This window comes from Diplotaxodon limnothrissa, linkage group LG13, assembly GCF_057381915.1.
Source record: "Diplotaxodon limnothrissa isolate DT_005_m linkage group LG13, D_limnothrissa_male_GT1.1, whole genome shotgun sequence".
In the NCBI taxonomy this organism is placed as follows: Eukaryota; Metazoa; Chordata; class Actinopteri; order Cichliformes; family Cichlidae; genus Diplotaxodon; species Diplotaxodon limnothrissa.
Window position 1 is genome coordinate 1,076,259 of NC_140608.1, and position 21,995 is coordinate 1,098,253.

Here is a 21,995-nt window from a genome sequence, read left to right on the forward strand (position 1 = left end):
CTAACCGATTTTGACGTGCAGAAATCTGTTAAAAATGTTTTAGTACAACTTTGGTAAGCCGCACTGCTTGATGGATTGTCAGAGCATTACGGCTGCCGTAGTGAGGAGCTTCGCGGAGTAATCTGGGTCCAAAACTCAGTCAGCTTCAGGTCCCAAAGTCAAACAAATATTGAGAGTTAAAAACGGTCTAAATTCTTTCATCTTTAATAAAATCATCGTTGCTGCTTTATCGGGTGTAACAATTAAGTTTAACATCCAGGCATCCATGAAAACAGAATTTATTAAATTTAACGGAGTTACAAGTTAACAGGAAGTTAGCTCGCTAGATTCCACCTAAACATGACATACCATGTTCTGACTGAGAGATTTTTGAAACTAATTAAAACGTACAGCTCTGCTACCACTTCCAACATAAATGAAGACAGAAAACTAAACAGCAGTGGCATTTGCAGGGTTACTGAAGTTGGACTACCTGGTATATAAATGTTGTGCGATGTGATTGCTAGCAACACAGTTATGTTAGCATAACATTAGCAGAGTGAAGCTGGAGGATGAACACCAACTTTTCTTCCACTTGATAAAAGTTAACGTGAGGGATTCTGGTGGTCAGGGACAAATACAATCGCATAGCAGGATGCTATACACGGGCCAAACTTCAGTCAGGAGAACAACTGAGATTTTTCATCCACAATACGAGGTTAGTTATTAATAAACTGCAACAACATGGGAATAGAACAGCTGCGAGAGAATTCATCATTAATGAATCAATGTTACGGAAGTGGAGGAAGCACAGTTTTTGGCTTTCCCCATATTTCAAAAGTGCTTCATCTCTTTGCTATGACTGTCGCCCGCCATAATTTGCAGATGATAATGGTTTTAGCCGCTGCGATGCTTTCGACCGAAACAGGCGCAGCTTTATGACATCATCAACATGCGCTATCGCGATAGAGCGGTATAGTCAAAATCTCTATCGTTGGCCAAATTTATATAGTTTCTATCGTATATCGTTTATATCGCCGACCCCTAATTGAGCTTGACTCAAAACTGCCAACACTGTTACCGGTAGTTGTTAGCAAGAAATCCGTTTTCAGATGCTTGACTAAACCAAGATCACATGTACTTTTGCTGTACATGGCTGTATCCAGACTTCCAAATGGAACCAAAGTTGGACTCTGACTTGTTAAATTTCCTATATCCAGAAGAATACAATTACAAATACAAAAAAAAAAAGGCAATGCTCTACTGTTTAGCCAAATTAATTTTGAGAAAAAAACCTCACATATCTGAATGTAATTTAAGGTCCTGAATTACTTCTCTCCCCTTTTTTGCCCTTATCAACCATTTCCCATCCTCCTTGGTGGCATTTTAAGTGGCTTTAAACTGACACAAAGGGCTTGACGCTGGATTGAAGGGCTTTGAAGGTGCTGTAACCCTGGAATGGCCTCCCTGCCAAACACATCTCAGACTAGCCTACACGTGGGAACACACAGATACACAAAGCCTAGCTCTCTGACCCCTGAGGTGTGAAGAGTGCCCCCCCCCCGCCGTGCCTTCCTTAGCTGATTAGGCCGCCCATGCGTGTCCACCCCCGTGGGGCAGAAAATTGTCGTGTCCAATCCTCTCTCCGTCCAAAGCCCCTTTTGCCATTTCCTCCTCTCTCTGTCTGTCTGTATCTGTCGCCGCTCTCGCCGGGAAGTCTGCTGGATTGAGAGGAAATGGTGCTGATCAGGGAGCAACACAGATAGTGTGTGTCTGTGTGTGTGTGTTTGTGCAGTACATTTGACTTGCTTATCTGTGTGATATTCTACTTTAGGTGGGAACACATTTAAGAAGCATGATTTTCTTTTTGCTGTATGCATTTTAAATAAGGCCACAGCAGAAGCACTCCTCACAATTCGTAGAAAATATTGGCTAACCCAGTTTCATATTCGTTTGCTGAGTCAGGATTGAGTCCAGTACTACAGACCTCTGGCATGTGTAAAACCTGATGGGGTTTAAACAGTCAGCAATGATCAGATTATGTATCATTTCATTTTTCCACGAAGAGAAAAAAACAAAACAACACAAATTTCTCGGAAAACATGCTAATCGCCATTAATTAATGCAGCATCAGACATCGACTAGTGTCACTATTCACCATCTGTGTGTGTGTTTAATTCAAGTCTAATTACTCACTCTAACTGGGCCAGCCTCACAATCCTCTGACCTCCTCTGGATCAAAGGTCTTTATCTTTTTAACAATAAGTACGTTTAGGTTTTTACGAAAATCTGTTTCAGAGACATAGAATATGCAGTATGGAAGCAAACAGTTGATAATAATTAAAGTTAATAATTGTGTAATTTTAAGTCAACATTTATCATTTTCTGGACACTCGAGGTAAGAGTTTCATGCTGTTTGTGCTGTTAAGAAGGGGCTGGCTCTACGTAGCTCATCATTCTTCTGCTTGTGATTAGGGCTGGGTATCGTCACTGATTTCTAGAATCGATTCAATTCCGATTCACAAGGTCCCGAATCGATTCGATCCACGATTCGATTTAAATCTGGGAAATTTTGACAGTCAGAAATATTACAATTCAGATCAGTACATTTACATATTTTTGTATCAATAAAAAGGAAGCTGACACACACAAGACTTTATCAAAGGTGTGAGCATTACAGCAGATGCCTTTGTGTCAAAGTAGCTGAAGATAAAACACAGAAAAACATGAAGGTGATTTTCCTGGCCTGGGATTTTATAAAAATATTCTGCAGTACATCAAAAACGAAAGAAAACAATTAATCAACATATGAACATTACCTCTGACGTTACAGCGGTTTTATTAGAGACACGTCTAAGCGTTTTGCATTTTGCATAATTTTAAAAAGTTTAAATTTGTTCAGTATTGAACGGCAGAAATGAGGTTTTCTTTTCGGAAGAATGTAAAAGGGCAAAAAAACAGCGGCCGACAGCGCTGTAAACAACGGTAGACTTATGGGTAACAAGCAAGGGAATAATGCAGAAAACAGAGAGGGAGAGAGAGAGAGAGAGAGCTGTGCATCGTGGTGGAAGCAAAACAGTAAAAGTCAGAGTGAATTCATGACGATGTTTATGTGAAGCGTAGTTTGGATCTTCTTTTGCTGCTGGTTCGGTCAATATTGTTTGGAGAGACATCAAACTAACAGCTTTAGAATCAGCGCATAAAGGGCGCGGACCCGCCGACAGATCAGAATCAGCGAGCTGTCGGCTTTCATCCCGGACCGTGAGAAAGGCGACATCTAACTGATTCTGATCCGTGGGTCCGCGCTGTGTGTTTAAGTCTTTGTGCAGAAGCCGTTTTCCTGCTCTCATTTACTGTCTTAGCTGTTTGGTGGTTGTTGAAATTTTGTGACGTTTCACCTGAGATTCTGGCATCTTGGGCAAAATAAATTGATATTAAAAGATCGATTCAGGATTTTAATGAATCGATTTTATGTTATCCAAGCCAGAATCGATTTTAATGGATAAATCGATTATAAAAACCCACCCCTACTTGTGATCCTGTATAAGAGGAGTTTCCAGAGAAGTATGAATGTCGTTCAGTTTTATTGTCCAGACACACTCAGCTGCACCAGGGAATCAAATCAGTAACTGGTGGGGGAAAAAAGTCTACTATTTTTCTACTCTAGGCCATTACTGGATGAAAGTGCAGGTATCGTTTCACATGATAAGCTGTTCATCACTTCAAACAGATTAATATGTAGTAATTTTTAATATATACCTGCAATAATTTACTCTGGAGTTCACAACAACATGATCAAATGACATCAGGATTTAAATCTCAAAACTTGTCAACCCACAAATAGAGCAAACGCAAATGTCTCTAACCTTTATTCCTTCCTTGTGGCATTTAACAAGGAGCAGTTTGCTTTTAATGAATAAAACAAGAAAAAAAAAACAAAAGCGCAGCTTGCCATTTACATTTGGATTCAGCCGGTAGCCCAAGGAGAGGACGACAGAGACAGCAGGCATGCAACATGTTTGAGGTATTTCTATGAAAAAAAGGGGGGAAAAAAATCCCTTCTGGCTCTGAGAGGGAGCAGAGATTTTCCAGCACAAAGTGGTATCTTTATCCCTATAACCAGAGAGATCCAACAGGAGATACAGATTGCCTCGTCGCTTCTCTTCTCCCTCTCCCTTTTCTTCTTTTCTCTCTATAAAAGCTGCGCTTTCTCTCTCTTAAACTGTTTGTTGTCACAACTGGTAAACAAGTAAACAGAAAGGAGTAGCAGTGCGGACGTTCTGTTGTATCTCTGACAGCTTCCTGCAGGCTTGCCTCCAGCATTATTGTAACAGCTCTCCTTTTAAAATGTATGAACACACTGATAGACAGAGTGGCTTTCATGAGGAGAAGAGAGGAGGAGGAGGGGATGCTGAGAAGTAGAGGTGATGAGAAAAAGAAACAAGGAAAGGAGGCAAAGTGCCTCAGAAATCCTCAGAAATCAGTTTTAAGAGCTGGAAGTGATGTCAATCCCAATTTGAGTGTGCTCCATTATTACAGTTAGAAAACAGAAGGAAAAGCAGGATTTGCTTTGCTCATTAGCAAAGGCAAATCCGTTAATGCATCACTAGCAATGCAGTTTTAACTTAAAGACACTGCTGCAAAGCCTGGTCAGTGCTCTGTGTGTGGTTTATTTAGTGAGTCACAAATATGACACAAGTTTTACAGCTTCACTAAATGTTTATGTACACTGCCGCTGAATCTTTAAGTTGGGGTTGGTTGGGCCGCTCTGACTTTCCAAGTTAAAAGCTCAACTTGAGGGGGCATTCCAGCTGAAAATTCCGACTGGAAACGCAGACTTTCAACTTCAAATGAAAATCACTATAAGGATGTACGAAAGTAAATGAGAAAAGAAGACTCAAAGGGAGAGAGGAAGAGCAAGGGGAAAAAAGAAGATGAAAAAACAAACAGAGAAATGAAGAGATTAGAAACATACATTCACAAGGAGACAAAGGACAGATGGATGGCATGAGGGAAAGCAAAAAACAGACCTTAAAATACAGGAAAAGGGCAAAGAACAGGATAAAAGTGGAGGAGAGGGACTGAAGAGTTAAAGACAGATGACAGCAAAGAAGAAGAAGAGATGAAAGAGTGTAGGAAGTGAAGGGAGGCAAAGAGAAAGGCGAGAAAAGAAGCTTAAACAGCAGAAGAACACGAGATGAAATGTGAAAAGAGATGAGAGTGGGAGAAGAACAAAACAGGAGGGTAGAGAGCTGGAGGAGGAAAGATGATGGGACAGAGATGAGGGAGAGAGAGGATGACAGGGCTGAAATCAGGAGCAGAAATGAGGAATGATACTCCTTTAAACACACATGCACCCTGGCTTTAAGCTGCACCGCTGGGAGTTGGTGGCTCGCTGTTGCTCTCTGTGCTGGTGGGAACGAAGTCGGCTGCTTGTCAAGCAAATCGCTTAGTGGTGTTTGAAGGCTCCCAGAGTGGGACTGAAATCGAGTGTCATGTTGAATCAGCCTTTTGCAACAGCTGCCTGAATGCACCATTACTGCAAATTATTTACAATTCTCATCTATAAGTGTTAATGTGTCTATAGCTTATGCCTTGCACATCACACAACACCCTCTGCCTCGCTGTTAACGGCTGCTTTTTATCTTTTCTCATCTCTTTTCATTCCTTTTTCACATTCCTTCTGCATGTTGGTTTGCATTTCTTCCCTCCTCTTCTTATATTCTTTGTTGTGCTCTACTGAGTTGCAAAGAGGGTGGAATGACCGCTTTCTAGAATTAGTAAAACATAATTAAGGAAATTCCAATTCTAATTAAATTTGAATATCAAGTCTGAAGTCAGTATAGTCAAGTTTTACATCAACCAAATAAAAGTCCAGTATGGGAGTTCCTCATTAACTCAGACAAAAGGAAGCCTCCACAAGAACGGCAACATCTTCAAATATTACAGTTATAATTTAAAAATCATCATAAACACTAAATATGTGCATATAATTTCCATGCTTAACTAACCTTGGTGTCCTTTTCCCCTCATTGCCAGGTTACATTCGCACCATTTATGGTTATTTACTTGGCATTTTAAGTGCTGAACAGTTTCTTGCTATAACCGCTCTCTCTGTCCTAGAAAAACATAAATAAATACAATACAGTAAATCAGGGGTCTTCAATCCAGGACTTAAGGGCTGGTGTCCTGCAGGTTTTAGATGTGTCCAACACAGCTGATTTAAATGGCTAAATCCTCCTCAATATGTCTTGAAGTTATCCAGAGGTCTGGTAATGAACCAATCATTTGATTGAGGTGTGCTGACCCAGGGCAATATTTTAAACCAGCAGGACATCAGCCCTTGAGGCCTGGAGTTCCCCACCCCTGCAATAAATACAGGGTGCTGTTATCAACCATCATTTCTTAAAGGTAAGTTTAATTTTAATATCCACACCCAGACCTGACCACTGTGAGACCTGTTGAATCAAGACATTACTTTACAGAAAATGTCTGACAAAGTGAAGGAGGCTTAAAAAATATCAAAAAGCAACATGTCACAATCTGAAAAAAGAGCAGGTGAGAAAGTACTGACATCTATCATTCTGGAAAAGGTTACAAAGCCATTTCCAAGGCTTTGGAATCCACCAAACCACTGTGAGAAAACTTGGAACGGTGGTGAACCTTCCTAGGTATTACTCCAAGAGCCCACTGATGACTCACCCAGGAGGTTACCAAACAACCTACAACAGCACGTAGAACCACAGGCCTTGCTTGGCTCAGTTAAGGTCAGTTTTCATGGTTCAACAGTAGGAAAGTGGTCAAGAATGGCATCAATGGGAGAGCTCCAAGTTCCAATGCTGACCAACAAGTACATTTGCCAAATATACATCCTGATAATCTGCCAACTTTTGGGAAAATACAAGATAAAAGTTGAAATGTTGGAATAAAGTATCTGGAGCAAAACTAAGAACATTGCATGAAAAAACAGTCCATTTGTACCTTTCCATTAGTACCTACTGGGATCGACTTGCTACGGATCATCAACCAGTCCGTACTAGTGTGCATTGTCATTGCAACGTGTCCGAGCATCTGGGACGTAATTAATATGCAACACAAATGCTGAGGTAAGAATATACCTCCTGCTCAGTCTGTGGCTTTTCGGCAGACCCGGGGATCATGGCGTTGTTTTCTGTAGCTATTTCCCTCATTGCCGGGTTTCAAAAATGGTGGTTGTATTTTTCATGAATGAGACGCTCTTATGACTGAGGGTGATGCTACTGAATAACCAACTGGTGGCATGCAGTCTGACAGCTTCACATTTTAGTACCTGCTCAGATTGTTTGGAACCCCAGGTGAGCAGGTACTAAAATGGAAAACCCTGAAAACCATGGTGAACCAAGCCGAGTCAATCCAAGCTGGTACTAATGGAAAAGGAGCTAAACATGGTGGTAGTAGTGTGATGGCCTGGGGCTGCTTTGCTTCTTCAGGACCTGGACAACTTGGTGTATTTGATGGAACCATGAATTCTGCTCTGTACCAGAAAATCCGAAGGACAATATCTGGCCATCATTTTGTGTCCTGAACCTCAAGCACACTCGGGTTATGCAGCTGAATAGTGATCAGAAATGCACCAGTGAGTCCAGCTCTTAATGGCTTTAAAAACAAAAAGCAAAATGAAGCCTTTGGAGTGGCCTATTCAGACTCCGGAGTAAGAAGAGTGGGACACCAGTTATTATGTTTAGAGGACACATTTTTTTCCAGACAACGTAGGTAGGTTTTGATAGCTTTTTTCCCTTAAAAAATGAAATCACCATTTAAAAAGTGCATTTTGTATGTACTTGGGATATCTATGTCTAAAATTAACATTTGTTTGTGTGACAACTATGCAAAGAGTATATTTTTATCAGTCATAATCTCTGTAATGAACAGAAACCATAGAGTTTTTCCATAAGCAAGCACTTGCTTTGCTTACTGTACAGTTTACTTCTTGTGTATTTTGGCATAACCAAAGCATGGCAATTCATTTACAACATTTACAACACTGAGCAAATTTGGAAATGTCTTAATAATTGAATTCATTTTTATTTATATAGCGCCAAATCACAACAACAGTTGCCTCAAGATGCTTTATATTAGGTACATAAAGTAAAGACCCTGCATTAATACAATGCTGGCATGTAATTTCTCATCCTTAAATGCTGGTGTACCAAACTGCAGTCTGCAAACACACATGTTTAAAGTTCACAAATGGTCATACAGCAAACAGAACAAAACCACAGCGGTCACAGGAAGCAGCCATCATGTATATTTACTATATAATTAAAAGCTGATATTTCCTCGGCTTGGAGTTTTACTCCTGAATATGAATAATTTATGATTAAATTAACTCCTGTAACTTTGATACTTATCCTTGTGCCTTTCCTAAGTTTTGTTTCCCCCTCCTGCTTTATGTTTACTCCGTTATCTGTCTTTTATGTTTTCTCACTTTCCATCATTCCTTTTTACTTATTTATTTTTTCATTTTTGTTCCTGTCATTTCCTCTTGCATTCCTGAGAGCGGGACACCAGGTCACATCCTTGTCTCCACACACCTGCATACAAAGCACACTGTATGAATGTGTGTGTTTGTGTGTGTGAGACAGAGGGAGTCTGGACTTGTGTTGAATTTCCATTTTAATCAGCACGTCAGTAAACGAACAATCCTATTACCGCAAGGGAGGACAGAAGGGCCACTTCACAACCTCTCCCTCACTGTCTCTTTCCCGCTCCCTCGTCTCGTTCCATCCCTCCATCCCTCTTTCTCTGAGACGACAAATTAATCATCTCTCTAATGCCTCATGAAAGCCAAACTTTTTTTTTGGCTCTTCTTAATTTGGAAGGTGGAGTATATCTCTCATTCACCCTCTCTCCACACACACCCACACATCCTCTGTCCTTTCCACTTCTTTTTTCACTATTAGTGTTGGAAAGATTAATGTGTTTTGCTGCCAAGGATGTGAGGTTGCATCCATAGGGGAATACGTACACGCATGATTGTACACACATATACAAAGACATGTATTGTACTGTATATATGTACGCATGTGGACACGAACCACATAAAAATCCTCAGATGGCTATCATCATTCCTGAAAATGTTTTTTTCCCCTCCAAATTCAGTATTGATGGACTGTAGAGGTGGAGAGGAAGAGCTATCGATTAAGGAGGCAAGAGGAGAACAAAGAAACACTCATCATTAAGAGGGCAGGGAAGCAAAGGCTGTATGTTGAAGAAATGGCCTAAAGTGAATGAGTACAATACTGCATTGTAGCACACCTCTGACAGTCTCTGTGCGCACAGATATTTTATCAGATTTAAAAAGACGTGGTTTTGCTTCCATCAGTGGCTGTTGTTAAGTTTAAAAAAAGCATTTAACAAATCTGATTTTTTGTGGTAGTGCAACAAATTTTGTTACTTTTACAAACAAACATCTAACAGCTGGCAGCCATAGCTGGCATAGTGAATGTCTAGGATGTGTGAATATTTTCACCTTCTCTCTGAAGCCATTACTCGTTCCTTACACGCCTGCTTCCATCGGTTTTCGGTACTATGGACATCTTTGAGAACAGGCTGTTTGAAAGCATGCGTTATATTCCTGTTTGTCAAATTCATCATAGCTAATTGGATAATTCAGAAGCGGCCGGACAACACCAAGACCTCAAGCGGCCTAGTTTGATTGAAGCATATTCTTAACCATTTCCTCCCTCTCTCAATTTTGTGGTACACAACCCTGGTTTATTGGTGTGGCAGTGGTGCTACAATCTAAAAGTATGACTATCTAAAGAGCCTTAAGGCTTGCTGATGCTACAGTGCATGAATGTCACATATGAAATAACACAATACTAACAATAATGAGAAAAACTTTGGTCGACTTTGGGACAGATGTTTAATAATCATAATGAAACTGTGCTTTCAAGCATGCAAGACAAAATAGCAAATATTTGTAACTCCAAGATATTCAGATTCACAGCTAAAAGTAGAGAATAGCGTTTAACCGGTTCATCATTAAGTATATGGAAGGTAAAAAAAAAAAATAAAAATAAAAAAAAAAAGCAGCACAAAGGAGAGTCAGGGCCTGACACTGACACTGAAGTACATTAAAAGTAATTACATTATATTATTAATGTATAAAGTAAGCCGCAATGGACCACAGACAGATAAGGTAAGTGTTAAGAAGATATGACACTATGTAAATAGGACAAGTTTGGCCTCTGCTACAACCTGACACATCAGGAGTCTGTTTCCCTAATGCACATATACAACCTTGTAACACGAAGATGCCCAAAATCAAGCTTAACATTAATTAGGACAGGCCAGAGTCAAACCTCCATCCCAGCATATGTCAGTGCCAGTCCATATCAGCTGATACCCTCCTCCTTTTTGGCTACCTCATGTATGGCACAATCTACAAGCCGCTTTACAACCCACCACCACCCAATCTCCTTTCTTAATATATCTGATTTAATCAGCTTCTTATCCGTTTATCATTGAGGCCTGCTTTGAGTCCCTGTCTCGACACCAGAACAAGCCATGCATAAGCTGATTTTTAAATATTAGGGAAAGGTATTATTCATGTTAACACATCAACATACTTCCATCAATCCTCAAATTTATTTGTGTCTAAAAATGATTGGATAAAATATATATCCTTCTGAGGCAAGTTGGTGTCACATCAGTAACAAAAGTGCTATTGTTATTTTTCTTTTGATGTACAGTAGTTTATGGTTTATCAAGTAAACACAAAGCTTTTACCTCTAACCTTGTGAATCTACACACACACACACACACACACACACACACACACACCCCAACCCTTTTCTCAGAACTGAGAAATGAGAACTGTTGCAAGCAGGGACAGACACCCACATCCACACACACACACACACACACACACACTAAAACATCACCCACAAACGCAGTATATGCACCGGCTGAGTGTTCTGGACATAATAGGCGCTGCTGCTTGGTCAGCTGAACCTGAAACTGACACTAAATAACGTGATGGACTGGACAGATGGGGGAGAAAGAGGAAGGAGCTCAAAAATGGATTAACAAGATGGGAGAGGAAAGACGCAACATGAAGAAAGATACACAAAGAGAGAAATGGGTTTTGCTGTGAAGAAATGAGCGCAAAATTTGAGAGATACTGAAACATCATTACACAATTTGAGATGTTGTGTATTGAGCCTGTCATTGCCAGCCCATTAGCCAACCTCTGGCAGAAACATTTGGATTTGGCAGTACAAAAAAGCCAACTTTCCACACATTCCACTTAACTTCTGTATGTGAAATGATGGCATTCCATCACTACACTGAGAACGGCATTGGTTTCCATTAAAAATAAGTGATCATATGGCTTCCTGCAATGTCCATATATTGAAAAGTCATCTAGTCAGCCAAACCGGAGTGTGCACCATGAAGTTTAGCATTTGCCCTGTGGCACATGTTTACCAGCACATCTCTAAGGGGTTAAGTGTGCTGTTAGAAGGTACACAGTCTTAGAAACCTGTATTTAGTCAAAATGAGCTTTTCATTCAATATCACACTGAATTGTATATGGATCCTATTAACCAGGCTAGCTGGCCAGATCTAATGCTGGCTGTTAACTTACTGAATCTACCCTCTGGTCCAAATATAGTCATGTACAGGTTCAAGATAACTAAGACAGTGAGAATGCTGAAGACAGTTCACAAGCTAACAGGTGACATCACAGGGGCTACATTAATCTTTCATATACAGGCTGGTGGTGATAGCCTACACACGAACAACAACAACATAGCAGATAAAAAGGCTTGAGAAATGTTAACATCAGTGTGACAAGCACCTCAGCACCTGCTTGTACATAAACACTGACATTATGCGATTGATACAGTGCAGAAGAAAGAAAGGTAGGCATCATTATCAACTGCAAAAGAAAAGTACTTTTCATCATGAGAACATGTCTAAATAAATATATTTCAGCTGGATCATCTTGTTGAGACTGTCAAAAAAAACAATTTTGCAAAGTAAAACCCAAACAAACCTAATTGTTAAAATAGCAGCAGTGGTTTTGTTTCCTATATGTCAAATCAGAACTCACTGGGGTTATGCTAAAGAATAAAAATTTAATCTATGCAACTTTCAAAATTTCACCCAAGGAGAGATGGTCAGAAAGCAGGTACGCTACGTTTGCAATGGCAGCCATAAAATGACCTGTGAAGAGGCTGTAAAGAGTTCAGAACATCTGAAACACCGTGATAGCAACACTGCTGCAAGTAGTGAGAGCTGAAGAGAATATAGGCTGAAAATAAAACAGAAATATAAAGTTTGGTCAAAGATCAAATGAAACACCCATTTATGCTTCCTCAAATATGTAGAGGGTACATATAGTGTACCATTGGTAAAAAGAGCAAGCTGTTCTTTAAAGCTAAAGCGAAAAATCTGGCTTCAACTGATAAAAGTTGTTAAAAACAACCAGGGACGAAAGCTAAAACTAGACTCTACAAAAAGTCCAAAATTTAGGATGGAGGCTCAGTCATAAAAGGTTAACGGCCATATTTTTGTTGCACTTTGTGTCTCTTCTCCGCAAGATACTGGTTCCCACCTACTGTTTCAAGGTAAATCCTCTAGTACAGAGGAGGAAGGACAATGAAGCAGAAATATAACAAGTTCTTAGTGTGACGCCCACAAGTGTATGGTCACAATTGTAATTTTGTTGTGAATTGTTTTTGATGTAAAAGACCTGATTTTATGGTGGTATTGCACTTTTCATTTAGCGTTATGGACAATGTAATTGCGTGGCATTGCCACAAGGGGGAGATAGTGGTGAGTGCGATAGGCCATTGCAACGCGTCTCTGCCTCAGACGAGGAAGAGCCTGCAGACCGAACGCAACTGATGTCTCCTGTCTCTGCTTTTCTGTTAAAAAAACAGGTCAGTAGTTCAAGTTTGCTCACCGCAATGTACATATAAAGGCAAGAAACCTTTTTCTGTCTTAGTTTAAAAACCGCAAATGTTGTGAGAGAGTGTGTTTTCACTGATTGAGAGAAAGCTAACTATACCGCCATTTGTAATGGCAGCCGCCATTTCACTCGTAGTCTAAATAGGCAGCTGGTCTTATTACCTGTTTTATTTTGTGACAAATGGAGCTCTTAGACACTTCTTTTATCCTGGCATTATTGGAAGTTACAGTTGAATAGGACCTACCCAGTTCTTATGTGTCAAATGTAAATAGTCTGATGTATACTGTTTGTGGATGATTGTGAACTGTTTGTGAGCAATGGAAGAATATTTTTGTTTATTGGTTACAAATGTAATATATTGTTTGAATCTGTTAAAGTATAAGAAAAGTATAAAGGTGACATAAGCGGGTTAATTGCAGTGTTAGTGGTGCTGCACAGAAATGTTTTTGATGCTGAAATGCAGTAGAATTGGTTACAGATTTATTGTAAATAAGGACGTTCATATACAATGATTATTTTGTAAGTTTATTCTTGTGAGAGTGCAAGGTAACCAAAAGGGTTTGAGCTATGGACCTAATTGAATGTTTGTGTTGTTAAAAGCGAAATGTGTGTGTCTAAATGAAAAGGACGTTGTTAAACTCTGTTAATAAATGAGACGAGGAAGAGCCTGCAGACCGAACGCAACTGATGTCTCCTGTCTCTGCTTTTCTGTTAAAAAAACAGTTTAAAAACAGACCCCATCGAAGGCCTGTAACATTAGCTCTGCAGAAATATATGAACTTTGTCTGTATTATTATTATAAATGTGTACAGTATTTAAAGACAGGCCTTAGTAGCAGGAAATAGTTTTTTAATGTATTTTGAGATGTTTTTAGAAATATACATCTAATGCAACCTTTATAATCTGTTGGACAATTTAAACTTAGCATTAGTGGTACTGTCTGTAATAATAATAAATAATACATGTTTTATTAGTCTTCAGTAACATTTTAATCATTAGACTAATCTATTTGGCCTTTTACGTACAATGCCTAAGACATAACTTTATCTGGGTGAAAAGGAAAGTATGTTAATAGGACTGTGTTTGTATAGTTATCTATATGAAGATATATAATACAGATCTGATTCTCAATTTTTAGATTTTAAAATATGGGTTGACTCAAGCATTTCTTACCTTTAAAGAAATGGAGACATTAATGATTAATTTAGAAAAAAAACTGATTACATTTTTAATTTCGTCCTACTAGAAACAATAAATCCAAGTCTGACTGAGCACAGCATGTTTTTCAGGAGGAGCTGGTTATTGTGGTATTTTATCTGAGCTGGGTCAACAAGTTCAACCATAATTTTCTGGCGCCATATCTTAACCTCCACTGTTTATCCTTGACTGAGTGCTTGGCATCTTTGTCTTCACCCTGAATTACTTCATTGCAAACTGCAAAATGATAAAATTGCTGGGTAAAAAGACGCAAAAAAATAGACCGTTCACCCCTTGTTTCCCTCAGGAAAAATTTTAAATACACCGCAGAGAGACAGCGAGGTAGTAAAGACAGAAAGAAAAACACTCTAGAAAGAAAACAAGAAACAGAGATTGGTGAAAACCCATCAGTAAATTTGCTCAGCTGAGGTTGTTCAGGTGCAGTGAAATACTGTCTGTTCATGCTTTGGATGATTAAAAAAAAGAAAAAGCGCCTTTTTAGTAAAGTGCAAACAGAACATGAAGAGGAATGGGTTTGTTTTAGCCTCGTTAGTGTTGACAGAGGTGTGAGTTATTGAGTTAATAACAGCTCTGCGTGTTTGTGTGTGAAAGCCATGCTTTTCAGCCGTGAGACACACAGAAAGAGCCACAGGTGACTGGAAAGCCAAAGTAAACCGAAGGAGCGTACATGCAATTGTCCAAGATGAATGCAAATGAGTGTGTGTTTCATATGTGTTTGCACCTTTTCTCATTCTTCTTCTCTGTCGGATAAAAGCTTTTGTGTTATCCGATAAGCCCTGTAGTGGTCGTTGTGTGTGATGTGATTGCATGCATTCAATAATTATCTGTGCTTTTTTTCTACCAAACATATATTACTCCCAGTCATCATAAATATTCTTTATCTGCTTCTTTCCCTTTCGCTCTCGCTGTTCTTCCATCCATCCATCCATGCATCCATCTCCACCCACCAACACTCCTTTCTGAGGCACATTAAATCCACACAACTGAAGAATAAATATGCCACATTAAAACATAAGATATGAAATTGATTCATTCTTTCCTTTAAATAGCATTATGAAAACAGGAGCCTGCCATTAATCAGCAGCAAGGTGGGAACTGATTTTTTTGCAGGCGGAGGCGTGCGGCGTGCAGATGCTAGTTGCTGCGGGCTCATCAGCTTTATGATGTAATGGCAGTATTTTATAGAGGTGGTGCAAACATCGATTTATGCTGATGACTTTGCCTGGGTTCCATGACTCGCTGGAAAGCTCTGATAAAGTTGGGCTGTAGAGGAGGTGATCTTTAGCTGCAAAAGGGGCTCACGTACGCCATGGGGTGGTGGCTTTGAATGTATCATGGCTGCATGTAGTATGGTTGTTGGTGCCAGACAGTCTGACGTTTTCAGAAACTACTGATCTACTGAGATTTACCTTTGCTACCATCTCAAGGATTTACAGAGCATGGTCCAAAAAAGAGAACCTATCCAGTAAGCAGCAGGTAAAAATGTCGATTTGGAAGAACTTTGAACTAAAACAACCACTCACCGCAACCAAGATATGCAGAAGAGCATCTCTGAACCCACAACATGCTGAAAAAACATCGATTTGGTAAATAAATCATCATAGATAAAACTGGGTTAACTTAAGCGACTACCAATGCATTGTTAACAATGTTAATGGTTACTTGATCAAAACATCTGAGTCTCATGCATTCATTTCTAATTTTTAATAGAAATGATTTGTTTACAAAATAGGGAAGATGAACAATTGCTTTCGAACAATTCTGAATCATTTTTAAGCAGTAAACCAATTGAAACTGTGGCGTGCCATCGAAAAGTTTTCTAATCTTTGTCAACCATGAACTGTTTCAGCACTGCATATCAGACAATCTAATCCAATAAACTTTACACATACAGTATTCACTGCAGCCACGGAAAGTTTGAAAATTTGTAAATTTCCAGCTGAAAATGCTCTCCAGAGAAAGAAGTTGTAAAAAGTTCATATGGTTTCTGTTTTTCTCTGCGACTGGACTTTTCATCTTCTGAGAACAGAGACGATAACACAGACGAGTTTGCATGGACGTGTGCGAGCCAACACATTTCTTTCCAGCTGTGACACATGGAGTTTGTATCATTAACCCATCCCTGACACTGACAGAGTTCTGCTCAACGTACTTTTCTTTCTGTCTAAAGAGTATAATTGCAAGTCTTTAGACGACAAAAAAGTTTCCAGCTGTGACATACGCAGTCTCCATCACTAAAAGAGATTAACCGAGCCCAGACACCTCGCCATTTGAAAATGTTAATGACAGAAGGCTCTTGTTCCAAGAATACCTGTAATTGCAAGTCTTCCACAGATGGAAATAATGTCTAAAGAAAAATCCACCTGGAGAATTTAAGTTCATCCTTGATGTGTGGATGACTGGGTGTGTAAAGTGCTTTGGGGTCCTTAGGCGGGACTAGTAAAAGCGCTATACAAATACAGGCCATTTACCATTTACTATGCAAGAAGATACAGTATTTCTCCATATGGTAAAATGATCCCATATGGTTAAAGTGAGCATGAATCATCAGTCAGCTGATGAATGTTTGTGCATATGAATATGTTTATTTTAATCATGGCTTTTAGAACTGATGCTCATGTAATTATATTCCCGTGAGAAAAGCAAGTGATTCCCTCAGTTATGTTACCAGACAATGTTTTCATGCAAAAGAATGGTGAAGTGTACAGATGTGAGTGGGGTGTATGGAAAGCACAGTACAGTGAAACTTGACACCAAAGTTCAGCTACTGAATACTGGTTACACAATCACTTGTTCTAAATATTTGTTTCTGGTTACAGTAAAATGATTTTAGTGAGATGTTACCCATCAAGTATGATCACAGAGTTCTGTGACTCTGACTACTGTATATAAAGTAACCTGATTCAAATTTCATTGTAAGAACCATTGTGATCACACTGCATCACCTCTGATGTGTTAAAACAACAAGACTTCAAACTGAATATGTTTTTGGGGAACAGGAAAAGTTGCAGCGAGGCAAATCTGGTAAGCAAGGGAGACAGCGAGCAAAAAATGTGTTAGAGTTAGTGTGTGCTCCCCCCCCCCCCCAAAAAAAAAAGACTCCTGCGGCTTGGATGCTTCACACTGATGGATCAGCTCTCAACAACAGTGATGAACCTCAACATGAAAATTGGATCAGTTCGACAAAGAAAAGATGCTTTTCTGCAGTTTCAGTTTGTGGCTCAGAAAGAGCAAACTAAAAACAGCATTCATGCTGGAAGGGTCCACAAAGACATATCACTGAATGGGAAATTGGCTAGATTCAAATCAGTTGCTGTTTTTTTAATGTTCAGACTTTTCAGAAACTGGTGCTGAAAAGGAATTCACAAATATATAAATTGCTGTCTTATTTAGTACTACTATGGCACTTTTCAGGACTGTAGTCAGAGCTCTCAGTCCTCATACCTTCACACTAGGGGTTGATTTAAATCAATTTTAGTTTGAATAATGCAGTTTTGATTCATTAAATCCTGAATCGATTTTTAAATATAAATGTATTTTGCCAGAAATGCCAGAATCTCAGCTTAAAGCTCACAAAACTATTTGAACAACCATCAAACAGCTAAAACAGCAAACGATTAAAGAGCTGGTAAACGGATTCCGCAAAAAGATGTAAACACAAAGTACGACAGCACGTACGCGGGTATGTCGTCGGGTGCTCAAAATTGACATCTCACAGATTCTGAAGTTGCAGGTTTTGTCAAATTCACTGAACCAGCAGCAAAAGAAGATCAAAACTATGCTTGAATTCCCTCCTACTTTGGCAGTTTTGCTTCCACCACAATAAAATCGCACTCCCTGCACAGCTTTCTCTCTGTGTACTTCGAGACAAGCAGCATCAGGTAATGTTCATATGTTGAATCATGGTTTTCTTCTGTTTTTGATCTACTGCAGGATATTTTTAAGGTGGTTATCTGCTATAAAAAGCCAGGCCAGAAAAATCTCCTTCATGTTTTTCTGTGTTTCATCGTCAGTTACTTTGACACAAAGGCATCTGCTTCGATGCTCGCACCTCTGATGAAGTCTCACAAGTGTCAGCACCGATAAATGATCAGAATTATAATATTTTTGACTGTCTGAGTCAAAACTGAATCGAATCAAAACCTTGTGAATCAGAATTGAATCAGTTATAGAAATCAGTGACGACACCCAGCCCTACTTCACCCCTCAGAGTAATCAGCCAGGTTCTTCTTCATGGCTGATTGAATTTGAGACAAAGTATCTCTACAAAAAACAGTCATCTCACTTCGTATGTATAGATAACAAGCAGAAATACCAATTACCTTGGATTGAATATAAAATGAAAAGCTCAACAGTGGTGATTGGATTAAAACGGCACACAGCATGACAATGGAGAAATAATGGTTCAAAGCGCAAATTGTCAAAAAAGCGATCCAACTCAGATAATGTAAAACAAGCACAACTCAGTCACCCTCCATGCATGTATCCTCCATCACCCTTCTTTCCTTGCAATTATATGTTAATCATTGAATCGACACACCTCCCCATCTCTCCTCTGCACACCAAATCACTGCTCAAGTGTGGAAACAACAGGTGCTGTGCTTCTTGTTCGCTGTCTAAACATGGCATGAAATGGGGTGATGATGACTCTATTTGTTGCACTGCATAAGCAGGACAACATAAAATAGCGGGGCAGGATGGAAATGTTCTTTTTCTCTCATTAATTACACAATTATGCTAAGCTGCATGCCTGACTATGAACCAGATGTTGTGTAATTAACCTCAGTGTGAAGATAGCGTTCTGCTCCATTGTCTCTCACCTTCAAGAATGAAATGGAAACCAGGCAGAGAGGCAGCGATAAGGGAAGGAACTCCTGAGGTTTCTGCAGGCACATGAGCCACACCGAGCTCAGCCAAATCCAACGCGGCCAAAACGAAACTAAAACTAATTAAACATCAGGTGCAGATAGCCCTCTTCACTATTGTTTCTGTAACCTTCAGCTCAAACAATGTGAAGAGAGGAAACCTTAAGCAGGAAGGGGAGATACGTGGAGGTGGACGGGATTTTAAATTGAAGACGTGAATCGATATATTTCCTGCATCGACGTCATCGACAACACAAGGGGAACCATTTTCCAATAGATCTGCAATGTGATATCATTTCAGTAATGCTATTTGTTTAATAAAGAGGATGTTAAAGTTTAATGCATCTTTGAACCTACAAAAAGTTGAATGTTGCAAAAAAACCCAAAACAATTATTACAATAAATATTTATTAAAGTCTATGAATCTCTCTTGATTTAGCAAACATGCCGAGGACTCTAGTAGTCTTTGTTTAAACTTCACATCATCTAACAAAGCTTTCAATGCACACTTGTGCACATGTATCGTGTTTTGATAGAAGAGTTTTATTATTCATGTGGCTTTTATTCTGACTAGCTGGCCTCTTGAATGCCATCAAATCTCCTGCAGCATCTGTCACGGGGCTCCACCGTGGCTTCAGATGTGGATGACAAAGATGGCTCAGGAGTAAGAGTTCACTTCCCACAATGCATTGCTCCCATCAGGATTATTTATTTGCCGAAATGAGTAACATCAAGGCAAGGTCACTTAAATTAGTTTGTTCTGATTTGCTGCTCCATGCACCTTGTGTAATGAGATAATCTATTGTTAAACAACTTGCAAATAAACAATGTCACAGTACATTACACTAGGCACATTTCTCTTTTTTTAAGCAAAGATGACACATCGATAGTTTACTAGGGCATACAGGGAAAAAGTGCAACACATTGTTGTGCATAAACCTTTAGCAATATGTTTCCATATATAAAGAAGAACTCTGGCACAAGTTTCAGAACGACATGCTCTGACTAAGGTAAGTTGTGGTTTATCAGCAAAGCAAAGATGGCCTTTCTAATTGCAGGATGTTGCAGACTCGGTGAAACTAAACTGAAATCCAGCAAGTTAAAATAGGAAGGTTTAGATCTCACCTTTGTGAGGAATTCTAATGTCAGTGCTCAGGCAAGTATTTGCAGGGGGGTTTTTTTTAGTCTCCTGTAAAATCTGAGGCTCTAAATCCATTTTATTGACCTTTTATTTAGTCAGCAGTAGTTTTCACTCATGCTTGGTTGCTTAATGAAAAGTTGGAATGGACCAAATTGCCTGATCCCTCCATGCAGTGCCAAGCATGGAAAGTGAAAGTCAGTTTCTGATTTGGTTGTTGTTTGAGCTCTAGACTGATTCAAGATGCAGCACTAAAAAAAATTTAAGGCAGGGAGATGATCAGAGGTGTGTGTGTGTGTGTGTGTCCGTGTCCTAATCCGCCTGGGCAGATTGCTATCCTGCCATCCAGGAACAGATAAACATCAGAAATGCAAATCAATAATTACACATTGTGACTATTTCACAAACTGCAATGAGACTGCATTGATATTTTAATTGCCGTTTTGTCTGTTAATCAAGTGGATTTCACTAGCGATGCGTCCATGGATGGTCACATTTCTTTTCAATCCACAAGTTTCTTGTGAAACTCAAGAATAACAGAAGTAATGCAAAAAACAGAAGTAACCACAAACTCTGTCACCTTCTAATGGCCTTAACCAGTTACCGGAACTGCCAGAGTCTGTTGTAGCTGCATTTCTTTATATTTGAGGTCGTTTTTGTGATATTCAACAAAGTCCACAAAGCTTGTGACTTAGTGGTGACCCACATTTTCCCATGGGGGCAGCCTTCCCTGTTTTCAGTACAGCTCCTGGAGAAAAGCTAGACCTTATAAAGTGTCTGCCCAGCAGTGCTCATTGTTGTAAAATCAAGCCAATCAATTTTTCAATATGCTAGACAAGAGACAAGGTAGAAAAATGTTTCCCAATCTATGAACCAAATGAATCCCACTCATTCGCCATAACCACATCTTTTAACCCCACACTAGCTGTTTCATTATGGCCCATTAAGTAATGTCACACTTTATCAACTTTTGAGGTTGAACTTAGATATATTTGTTCTTCTCAGATTCGCTGAAACCATGAAGCTTCCAACCAGCTGAACTAGTTTAACCTTTCTTTTTTTTTCTTTCTTGTTTTGATATTTTCAAAAGCTCCGTTTCTCTTATTTAGGCTTAAGCTGAACTAAACCTGTCACAGCTCGGGAGGGAATGTGTTTGGGCTGTTAGTGAGTGTACTGCTGTTAAGGAAAGGGGTTATTTTAACAGTATGCAGCACAATACTGAATATATTTTCCCACAACTGTTGGAAGCAAACATCATTGTTCAGAATGCAATTCAATTCATTTCTCAGAAATGTTTCACTCTGGGTATTTGGATCCACTTGCCATTCAGTCTAATTACCACTCCACAGCCGATCTGTCTCTCTGTTTATTTAAACTCGGCAGGAATCACAAAACAGAGGTGACACCAGTATTTGAACAATAGCCTGCCGGAGAAGGGCACGGCTGATTTGGCAGTTACCATTTCACTGAGAGTGCTGCTTTCATGTCCTTTGCTCTCTTTGTACAAGAGGTTGATAGGAGCACTGGGGCCAGCTGCCTCTCTCAGGGCCCCTACTCCACCACCCAGACTGCCTCTGGAGGACCCTTCAGAGCCAGCAGATGAAGGTGAGGCGCCAGCATGTTGGACAATCACAGAGCGAGCCTGTTCTCACACAGGACAATTAAGTGAAAAGGGAGCTATTGAAACCAGCTGCACTCTCTCCCTCTCAGCTTCCTATCTTCCCTGAGGTGTAAAATGGATGTTTTTAAGGTGAGCTGTGTTTGTCTACATCTGCTTGGCAGAGCATCTTAAAGACAATTTCATGTCCTGTTTTCTTGCAAACCTTAAAGCCTG

General features: G+C 39.6%; 1 protein-coding gene across 4 annotated transcripts in view; it reads right to left on the reverse strand.

Annotated features, from left to right (window-relative positions):
* LOC146619643 (attractin-like protein 1) overlaps positions 1 to 21,995 on the reverse strand; it is a 335,474-nt gene that overhangs the window by 32,091 nt on the left and 281,388 nt on the right. The window contains exon 28 of one of the 4 annotated variants that reach the window (XM_085368997.1): positions 9,556 to 9,570. The exons of 2 other annotated variants lie outside the window; for them this stretch is intronic. In XM_085368997.1, the coding sequence (XP_085225123.1) occupies positions 9,556 to 9,570 (15 nt within the window). Of the gene's footprint in view, positions 1 to 9,555; positions 9,571 to 21,733; positions 21,746 to 21,995 lie in introns of all 4 variants that reach the window. One more of the 4 variants, XM_085368998.1, reaches the window with a different exon arrangement.